Raw genomic sequence first — 11,190 nt, 5'->3', positions numbered from 1 at the left:
CCGAATACTAATATATAATATACTAATAAATTATATAGGTAAGTAAAAATTGTTATCTATCTCCTATTTATAATAGAAAAAAATGTTTTAAAAAACCATTATAAAAATCTTTTACTCATTAGATTTCTATATAAACTTTTAGAGTTGGTTAATTTATATTAACTTATTTAAAATTAAACTTTATTGATTTCATCGTAATATCATTTACACGATAGTTTGCGGATTTCAGTTTAAAACTAAATCTTCAATCATGTACAACTCTAATTTTAGTTGACCTATTTTAAAGCTGTTCGGTCCACCTCTGAATTAAGATGTCATAATCAATACAATTATCAATTGCAGACGTGAGACGGGGAAAAACACGCATTTTCCCCGCTACCGGGAGAGGGGTGTGAGGGGTCGACGGGCGAGGGGGGGGCGCGCCGGGCGCCGGGCCCAGTGCCCCCCGAACGCAGTGGCGGCGTGACGCCTCCCCGAGCGATGAGCTAACTCCCGCCACCCGTCGCTACCACCGCATTCATGGACAACTCCTGCCTCCTCGACCTCCTCATCCGGTGCTTCGCGATGACCGAGCCCGAGGACCTCAACTTCACCGCGTTCACGGACCTCTGCCGCCTCTGCTCGCTCAAGAGCGGACCTCGTCTTCACATCTTCGACAAGGAGGCTGAGCAGAGGCAGATACTATTCAAACTTCGCACTTGTCTACCCACTATGGTGAGTACCAGGCACCTAAATACCACTTTGAATTCACCATTTTCCAATATATATCTGAAAGGCATTCCCATACCACTTGAATAGCTTAAATCGTAGCATAATAAAGGATTGTGATTTTAGAACGGCACTACTTTATGTAGAGACGGCCGTAGAGCGTCGAGTGCGGTTACCTCGCTCGTAGGCGCCTGCGCTCTACGCTGCTACGATAAAGAGCTTAGAAGTGATAGATACGTCCTTCATACCTGTTGATATCACCTAGCAATTTTTTTATTATATTAAATAAAAATGTATTTTTTTTTAATTTAGATCATATAAATATTTATAGTCACTAATGTAGAAATGTTTAGGAAAATACTTACAAATTATTTAAATATTTAATGCACTTTAATGTACTCCATTCCGCAATATTTGCTTTGGTTTAGGGTAACATGCGACACGCGTCAGAAACTTAATCTTTACAAACCACTACCTCTATTGTCATTGGACTTTGATACAACTCAATAAAATGGGTGAATCAATTCTGAAATAATTTACTTCTAGTGCTGTACGTTTTATTTATATTTTTTTTTCAATTACTTTTACAAATATTATAATAATGTAAATGCCAGCTAGCGTTATATATGACAAGCCCCTTAATAGATTGAAACGATTTATTATATAACATAAATAGAATATGATATAGAACCTTTTATTAAATTGCGTATTCTACGCAAACAAGGGTAAGCAATGGTTTTAATGAAGGAAAATAATTAAATTTTAATATACAAGAGACATGTTTGATCCCGAGGGAAATTACAATTTGTTGTATGACTCATACTTATTAACTTTTATGAGAAACCATCTTAAGCTAAAGCTTGAGTTAAAACACACATTTAAAATTTTGTTTAGGTATGTTTTATGTTTACATTTTATCGTCTTTAAGTATTTCTCCCATTGCTAAATACAATTATAATTATTATTCAAATATATGTTACAACTTAAGTATAATAAATTTACTTTTTTTCTCTAAAACTAATTTTAACTGCAACATTCCCAGCGTTTGTATTAAAGTTTAAGTTTACTAACCTAAATCCACTGTGAAATTGTCACACATTGAACGAACGCTAAACGCCAATTTTGTACCAACTGAAGCTAGTTCAACAGAATATTGATATTAATTCATTAATACACATTTCATTTTTATAAACTTTACCATCTTAAAAGCTCTGATTTGTGACTATATAGTAATGATAATCGTAAAACTATCATAGTGCTTAATTAAAAGTATATATATGTCTGTTAATTTAATAGTAATAAATCTTTAGCAGATATCGAAAGATGACTTTTTGCCGAAGAAGATTTGTGAAAGGTGCGTCACGAGGCTGGAACAACTCTACGAATGGCGGCAAAGTTGTCTCAACACGGATTCCGTGCTTAGGAATTATGCTGAGTCCATGAGAATTGTCACATCGACTATCAACTTTCAGGTATGGCATTAAAAATTTTCTTAAAATCTGCTAAAAACGTTTAAAAATTATTTTTTGTTCTAAAAAAATTATTGTTTGCAATATTTTTATTAAGATATGATATTAATACTTTTCCAAATACATATAGAATTAATAAGTAATTAATTTTGAACCAAATTGTCCTTGACATCATTTGATTTGAAAAAATATCTTTGAAAATATCATAGTTTTAAAATAGCACTGCAACACGCACGGCTCTTAAATGAACGTAGCTAAAACCGCGAGAAACGGCTAGAATATTACTAGAAATTGAATTGTAATGACTTCGTTATTGTTCTATGAATAAAAAGCCGTTGTAGCATGAGCATCTGACTTATTAAACACCCGATCGATACTGTTATCATGTAAGTAAAAAGTTTGATAAGAATCGGGCTACCGATTGATTATATTTGAACTCCAATATACGCCAATGCCTTTAAAAGACAAATAACAAGCGAATAAAGAAAAGGAATAGCTAAAAAGTCAACTGAACTAGATTGGAACTATATCTTTTATAATCTATATCCCGAATAAAAAACGTTCTCGATCGAGAATATAATGAAAATGCAAATAAAGCTTCTTTTTTTCATTAATTTCAAACTTTCAGACAAATTAAAAAATCCTTTTGATGCTTACTTCAATCATCACTTTGCATTTAGAATTCTTTCGACAAAGAGATTCCCATTTCAAAGAGTTCAAAGACAGTAACTCTTTGCATTAAGATAAAATGCGAAACATCGATAAATTAGACTGCATTGATGTTGAAGCATTGTCGGCCCAAAGAATTCCTATAGCTTGTTATGGCGTGTGCCGGCACGCAGTAATGCACGGTCGCCCCTCTATCGATCTGCAGCGCCCGGCGCTTATCGACCCAACTACCACCCAAGCGACAAATAACCAAATTTCAACCCTATATCATAACCTTTACAAACTACATTACCTTCACAGACTCGGACTAACAAAGACAAACGATTTCGAACTCAATAAAAACACATTACGACTCTTTATTGACTACACTCCTCTTGTCTTTAAGAGAAATAGACTATCTACTTTAATACGGCAGTCGTAAGGTTTTCCGAAACAGCGATACGATTTCGTTCACTGTTGCTACGCATGTCCAGAATGTTTTGTCTTTATTGACTTTTGTATCTTATTACGGCTAAATATAACTGAGTTGGTCGATGAGTATTTCGTTTTAGGTGCGTTTTGATTCAGCTTAAGTTCAGTAACGCTACATTATTATATTGTTAAACTTGGAACGTTTGAATAATGTGATATTAAACGCGTTGGGTTGGGTGGTATGCAGGCGGTGCAATATACGCATCGGCTCGAAGGTCGAAGGCAGCCGGGGGTACATTTAACCCTGACCTAGCGGGTGAAGGATATTCCTACTACGGCCTCCCGCCACCCGACGGGGTCCGGAGCACCCCTGAACATCACTTGCACTGCGCTTCCACACTCCTAAATGGAGATCAAAAATAGACCTAATGTGGCTGTATCAGCGAAGGTCGTGCTAAATAGATTCCGCGTTTTGGAATCTACTTTGTAAAAGAATCATGTTAGCTATTTTATTCTTCTATTATGAAGAATGCTTTGACATGTTCCCGTTTACTCAGTCATCTTTTATGATTCTTCATTTCTCAAAGATCTGGGTCAGATTTATGATTAATACATTGTTGAAGTTGGATTAGATTCCAATGTCTCTCGCTTTATAGTCCAGTGTAACAATGTAAATTAAATATGTATTATTCGTTATTGAAACAAAGCTGCAGTTCCCTTGAACTTTTAGCTTACACTTTTGAATATTTAATGAGGCTTAAGGTTTTTCTTGGCTCAGCGATGTTTATTCATAACGCTTCGTAGAAAATGTTTGAATATTTTTGTAATTTTTCAATATTTTTTTTTTAATAGGGGGGTAAACGAGCTTGCGGGACGACCAAAAAGGGCAGTCTTTGCAGCCCATAGACACCCATTTTTAGTGGGTGCGTTGCCGGCCTTTAAAACTTTAATAAACTGAAAGAACTACTGTTTGTTTAATGTATCATTTTCACATAAGATTAAGCTTTTCACACAAGATTTTTTGTTTAGCACATTTATAGATAGTTGGGGTAGGATTAATAGGGACTTAAATTTGTTAATAACATACCTATTTAACATATGTAACATTTTCCTTGTCAAAACGCCATTGACTTATATAACTTCACTGCAATCATCGATTACGAGAAAGTCTACGCCGTAGACGCCGTAGCTGCGAAGAAAGCTAAGATTTTAGGGATCCCCCTCACACAAAATGCGTAGAGTAAGTGCAGGCGACCGTTGCAAAGGGCAACCTACACTTACCACTTAGAAAGCAACGAGGGTGGCCGTCTTGGGGCCAACATGTTTAAACCATAGTGCATTTCCCTTATAAATAAACAACGTCTAAATGTCATTATTACTTGCATGGAATTAATAAAAGTGATTTATTAAGTTATAAGTGAACATGGCTACAACAGCGTACGAGTATAGCGATTTCCTTATTTGGGTTCGTATATTTTTATATTTAGGACGTTTATATTGCCTTTGATTTAGCCGAGTGAGATTACTGAGAGCGTTCGAAACCTCGCACGTGTAAATAATGTTATAAATTCACGTTTATAAACGTTTAAAGAAGTTTTATTTAAATTCGGCATGATATTTCCATTTTGTGTATAAAGTGTTTTATTTTTAACATTAATTTACTGATGTTATCGGATATCTTTCAACGTATGTATTATTCAACGTACTTGGTTGAGAATATGTTTTTTTGTTTTGTATGTTTACTAAAGGATATGAAAAGGCGGAGAAATATACACAAAAATGCTAGTTATAATTAATAGGGAAAAACACTTAAAATCACGTGGCGCGCCTTCGGCCACGGCGGCATATGTACACCCTTGGGGTAGTTTGCTTTTAATCAGTGCGAGATTGATAAGGGCCAGATTCGCCCCCTTTCATATCTATGAAGGGTGGACCCCTAAACAAAGGATTTGCGAATTCTGATCGGTAGAGTGTCCTTCATAATGAGATACTTATAAATATGCGTAGGCAGCGTTTTGCATAATATGAAGGGAAGTTTATACAACAAAAGTATGCGTTGACGAGAGATATTGTCATAATCATATAAAATTTTAGTGTATTCACAGTAAATTATTCTATAATAATATAGTGTGTAATACTCATTATTTTTAACTGGACAATGTTTTCGTAATGTAATAATATTTTTAATTACCCGAGTAATCCACGAGTGATCGAGTAATCAATGTATAATTAAAAGTTTTTGACATACACGAGATTATTGAAACTTTTAAACATAAAAAAGCTTTTTAATTAAGAAGTTTATTTTTGCATTTTTTGATTGACAAGAAATCTTTAATTTTGCATTCGGCAACTAGCCAATCCATCTAACATGATAGCTATAGAAGTGCGCAAATAAATCAATCAACATTATTTGCTGTTCAATATTTTTTTTGTAACCTGGCCCAATCCAGCATTTTTATATCGATAAACTTGAATACAGGCTGTAACTTTAATCTTAAAATTCTATAATATCTCAACTCTGTAATATGATTACTAAAAAAACATTTACATTTTGTGAAACCAATGCAGGGTAAAAAAAAGCTTTTGTATTTTTTTTCTAGTTTTGGTTGTAATACCATAGACAGTGTCTAGACAAGTTTTCATTCATTTTGAATACAGTTCCATAATTTCCTTGACAACAAAACATTTGAAGCCGTTTCCCTATTTTCTAGGAGGGCATTGAACCCATCCCTTGCCGAATTTAGGCAATTAAACGTAGGGTGTTCAATCGTGTCATGGAATGAAAGTAGGCAGGGGGTTGTTCTCACTTTCTGGGGTGAATGCACTGAGGGTGGTCCCTCCGAACGCATCAAAGACGTTAGGTGGCGGGTAGGAAGGTGCGTAGGCGGAAATAAAAAAGTTGTGGGGGTTGGCAATGCAACATTGATAAAAGTTAAATTATGGGATATACATATAATTTTATTTATGATTATTTTTTATTATAATTAATAAAATATATATATTTATTTATATGTTTTAATTTTCCATAAACGTCATATATCTTCTAGTTTATTACGGGTGCGATATCGGAATGATACGTATTGCGAGACATTTTCAACATATTATTTATTAAGGACAAAATACTTGGACTTGACTAGGTCCATGAGATTCAAGAATAATGTTATTATTTCTCTGTAAAATATTATAAATTAGAAATATGTAGTTTTGATTATTGAAATAATAAGCCTTATAATAATAATTTTAATTTGAGGCTAATTACAATAAAAATGGTTTACACTTTTTTTAAATAAAAGCATTCAGCTTGCTTGACAACCTACAGTAAATAATTTGTGCAATTCATCGTGATGACGTGTAATCCACTCGCGATTTGCATGTTTTGATGATTTTTATTGATAATTTCTTTTATTGGTCATCGATGATATTATACATGAAAATCTATATACAAATAAGTAGATAGAAGATATATTAATTTCACTGATTTATTTTCATAAATATCACAGAGGCGACTTATAAAATTTAAAAAAAAAAATTCAATGTTCTTAACTATTTGTTTTAGGATGGCACCGTTAATATGGATAAAATGACAGAAGCACAAAAAACGGCGTATTTAGAAGCACATGTAGCAGTTCAACAGCACATGGCCCAAGCTGCTGCTGCCGCTCGCCGTGAACAACAACAACAGCAGCAGCAGCAGCAGCAACAACAACAGCAGCAGCAACAGCAACAACAACAGCAACAGCAGCAGCAACAACAGCAGCAACAACAGCAGCACCAACAGCATCAGCAACAGCAGCAACAGAATAATACAACAAATAGCAATCGACACCACCAAGAAATGCAGGTAACTTTTTTTTTAAATATCACTTAATATTTTTATATTGGGGAAAACAGTATAACTATTTTTCGGAGAAAATAACATATGAACGGGACGAACAGTATTTTTTACAGATATTATAAGATAATTTTAATTGCTCGCTATATAAAACATGTTTATTGTTTAAGCTTTATTCGTTGCTGACTGCTAGAAAGATTCGATCCTGATTTCTGACTATACAAATACTAACATTAATAAAATCAAAAGTTGCTACGTTTTCCAACCTTAAAGTTAATACATTATGCTCTTTTTACATAAATAAGTAAATTATTTAATACAATTTACTTCTAAATAACGAATTTGATTTAATTAATGATACTCTAAACATACATTATTCACAGCAACAACAACAGCAGCAGCAACAACAGCAGCAACAACAACAGCAACAACAACAAGCACAAAGTGCTAGTACTCATCCTGGTCACCCATCACCACCTACAGTTAGCTCCACACAACATCATTACACTACAATAAATTCTCCAATAAAAGTCCCACAAGTGAGCTCCAGTACGGGTGGCCCAGATTCTACATTTACAGTACCAGATGATGTGGGAATGGGATTTGAAGGAGGAGTTCGTGTTCTTCAAAGCCTTGGAAATTGGTAAAGATATTCATATCATTACATATACCTGCTTATTTAATTATGGCTTTACGATTTAGTAAATTCCTCTCTACTGAAATAAATTTGTCGAATCAAATGTAGTTTATATTATGTAAATTAACTATATTCTTTTTTGTATTGTAAAGCCATTTATATAGAATATTGCTTAATCATTACTTAGCTCTCCATTATATATTATAATTAATAGACGCTTTTAGTTACGACATCGTCTACAGGTCGCCGGAAGTAACAAATACAATTCCAAGACCAAATTTAATACCATTTACGGAACCATATACTGAAGGTGGATCTATGCACCCTGGAACGCGACTTAAAGCCTTACAAGGATCGTCTGTTGTGAGAAAACACCCCACAATCAAACCTACAAGTTCAACGAGTGAAAGTAAAATACTTAATTATATTCATGATTACTCCAATTTTAGATTTGGATAGAAACTAATTTTCTATGTGATTGTTTCAGGTAGCAAAGCATTTGAATGTACAGTATGTGGAAAAGGATTGGCTCGTAAAGACAAATTAACAATCCACATGAGAATACACACAGGTAATATACATAACAATACATTTGGATAAAATTAACAACCAACTACCTACCAATTAATTACTTAATTATAGGTGAAAAACCATACGTTTGCGAAGTGTGTAATAAAGCGTTTGCGAGAAGGGACAAGCTGGTACTTCACATGAATAAACTAAAGCACATAACGCCGTCCAATATAGCTCCACTAGGTAAACGAACTATAACTATACCGCGTAAGTTGATGTGACAAAAATACCACTCCTCTTCTTGGTATTTATCGGTGTAAGTTCATTTATGTTTTCGTTTACAGCTTTAAAGTTAGATGACGTAAAGCCTCAATTAACTAAACAAGAAGATACAAAACCTAGCCAAGCTGAAATTGCAGCAGCTGCTGTAGCTCAACAACAACAGCAACAGCAGCAACAACAGCAGCAGCAACAACAACAACAACAGCAGCAGCAACAGCAACAACATTCCCATCAGCAGCCTATACAGGTCTGCCAGGTACCTGGACACAACTTTACGGTAAATCCCAATGAGAATTCATGGCATGGAGAAATTTACGTTCAGTAGAAAATCATCTAATATAAATGTTGGCATGACTTCTCTTCTTTTTTTATCTTTCTTTCACTGTCAGTATGCTTACAAAGTAATTAAAATTGTTCATAAATTTCTTTATATTTTTATATCTTTATAATCCTGGCAAATCACCCAGGCTCCGCATGTCAATTGTCAAAAAATGTGTTTTTTTTAGATATTGTGTCATATTTCATATTTTGTATACGATTAGATATAATTAAAAAAGTCTTAAATTATTTTTGAATAAAAAAGGGGTATTGTTAATAGGTTTTGAATCGTTGTAATATTCCAGAATACAAATCTAGTCCACACAAGCGCGGCGAGCGCCGCCGTAGCGGCTGCCACAGCCGGCATGGTAGTATCTTGGTCCTGTGAACTTTGTGGTAGACTTTTTGCTACTAGAGAAGAGTGGACTGCTCATGCAAAATCACATTTACCAGACAATAAGCTCTTACAGGATAAGATGCAGGCGACACAGCATCAGGTACACTATAATTAATTAATTTTATAATTAATCAATATGATTTCCTTGATTTCTTGCACGATAGAGCTATTTAAAAATTTGTATAATGCTGCAACACTGTCGCGTAACTACTCATCCTATTTCTAATTACAGTCTATTAAAAGGACAAATAATCAATAACATTGATAACATTTTCCTTAAGATAATCACTATGTTGGTCAATGTCTGTTGATATTTCTTTATTGTTAATCTAGGGAAAATAAAGTTATACTACACCTAAACGGTCATAGCTTGATAATGTGGCAACAACTCAGCCAGAACGGGCAATTTCATACGATTCTTTTTAGTTGATTAGAAAACTACATAATATTCATTATTATTGATGTTTAATTTTTTTGCCTCTTGACGATAAAGGTTATACTGGCCACCTTTGAATAACAAAAATTACATATACAAATAAAGACTATTGCATTATTTTTATATAGAGCAGTGTTGGCCTAGTGGCTTCAGCGTGCGGCTCTCATCCCTGAGGTCGTAGGTTCGATCCCCGGCTGTGCTCCAATGAATTTTCTGTCTATGTGCGCATTTAACATTTGCCCGAACGATGAAGAAAAACATCGTGAGGAAACCGGCTTAGCTTAGACCCAAAAAGTCGACGGCGTGTGTCAGGCATTGGAGGATAATCACCTACTTGCCTATTAAATTGACTAATGATTATGAAACAGAAACTGAAATCTTAGGCCCAAACCTAAAAAAGGTTGTAGCAACACTGATTTAATTTAATTTTATTATAGCTATATATGTATCAGAAGAAAGTGCGTTTCCAACCTTGGTTTCCCACGGCCACGCCCCTTGACTCCATTTTGATTTTAACTCATTAGATATCTGATATTTCAGCAACAAGAAAAAGTTCATCTAACGAATCAGGAAAAACTTCAGTTGCTGCACCATCACAACCAGAATCAGCAGATATTGAATGGGCACGGCATTGCCTCAGCTTCTGTGTCTACAGCTACAGTGGTTAATGAAAATAGTGGCGGGACCTATTTCACGCATGGTCATACACACTATGCACCAGAGAGACAGCATACACAAGCACATCACTTGTGTCTAATGTGTCGGCAGGAATTCGCGGGAAAAGCCGAGTTTATGTTCCACGTGAGAGGACATTTTGAAGGTAAAGTGAGTGATATAGCGGCGGCCGATGTTCTGGCCAGATCGCTAGTGGATAATTCCGGATTGTGTACCTGAAACGGGTCCACGCCCGTCGGTGCATTTCAATCAGATGTTTACGGGAAGGGCGTGGTACAAGACGACACGATAATGTTAAAATTTTAAATTTAGAATCCGTGTCTTAATAAAGTGCTTACTTATTTCGGAGCTGGAAGTGATCATTTATTTTTTCGTTACTTTAGAAGTCTACGTACTAAATCAAACACATTACAGATTGAATAAAAATATTGGCAAGGCAATTAGAGAAAATAATATGTAAATCTACATTTTGTAATATAAACGTGAACAATAGAATAACAAAGTTCCTTAATAATCCACTTGCGTTGTAATTAACAAATAAATTATTTAGTGTAAGATTTTGAGTCGAGAATTGGAAGCTTATCCACTGTTAGCACTTATAGCGAATGTCTATGTCACCGTAAAATTGCAAACACCGTTAGATTTTAATCTACCTCGCGAGATTGTGAACTGTCGAAAGATTGTGAACCTCAACGCACTGCTTACAATTTAACGTATTATTATTCGGTAGATTGTAATCTATCGAAGTGAAACCGTCAAATTTTGAAACGGATCGCACCTCGCGCGCTGATTTGTTGAACGGAATATGCCCCGCGCCACCATATTTGTTTGTTGATCTAACGG

At 34.8% G+C, this 11,190-nt stretch overlaps 1 protein-coding gene across 6 annotated transcripts; it reads left to right on the top strand.

Moving 5' to 3' along the window:
- Positions 1-426: 426 nt before the first annotated feature.
- LOC125055597 (hormone receptor 4) lies at positions 427-10,899 on the top strand. 6 transcript variants are annotated; one of them, XM_047658054.1, is made up of 10 exons: positions 427-714; positions 2,019-2,180; positions 6,814-7,098; positions 7,473-7,732; positions 7,969-8,135; positions 8,214-8,297; positions 8,369-8,506; positions 8,584-8,798; positions 9,145-9,336; positions 10,213-10,899. In XM_047658054.1, the coding sequence occupies exons 1-10, from the start codon at positions 520-522 to the stop codon at positions 10,564-10,566; spliced, it is 2,052 nt and encodes a 683-aa protein (XP_047514010.1). In that variant the 5' UTR covers positions 427-519; the 3' UTR covers positions 10,567-10,899. The 6 variants fall into 6 exon arrangements, with proteins under 6 accessions (XP_047514010.1, XP_047514009.1, XP_047514012.1 ...); XM_047658053.1 differs by having other exon boundaries at positions 428-714; positions 2,022-2,180; positions 7,951-8,135; positions 10,213-10,887; XM_047658056.1 differs by having other exon boundaries at positions 428-714; positions 7,951-8,135; positions 8,369-8,482; positions 10,213-10,887.
- Positions 10,900-11,190: the final 291 nt, after the last annotated feature.

This window comes from Pieris napi, chromosome 13 (assembly GCF_905475465.1).
Source record: "Pieris napi chromosome 13, ilPieNapi1.2, whole genome shotgun sequence".
NCBI lineage: Eukaryota > Metazoa > Arthropoda > Insecta > Lepidoptera > Pieridae > Pieris > Pieris napi.
The sequence above is the reverse complement of the archived record's forward strand: the minus strand, read 5'-3'. Positions and strand labels throughout refer to the sequence as shown.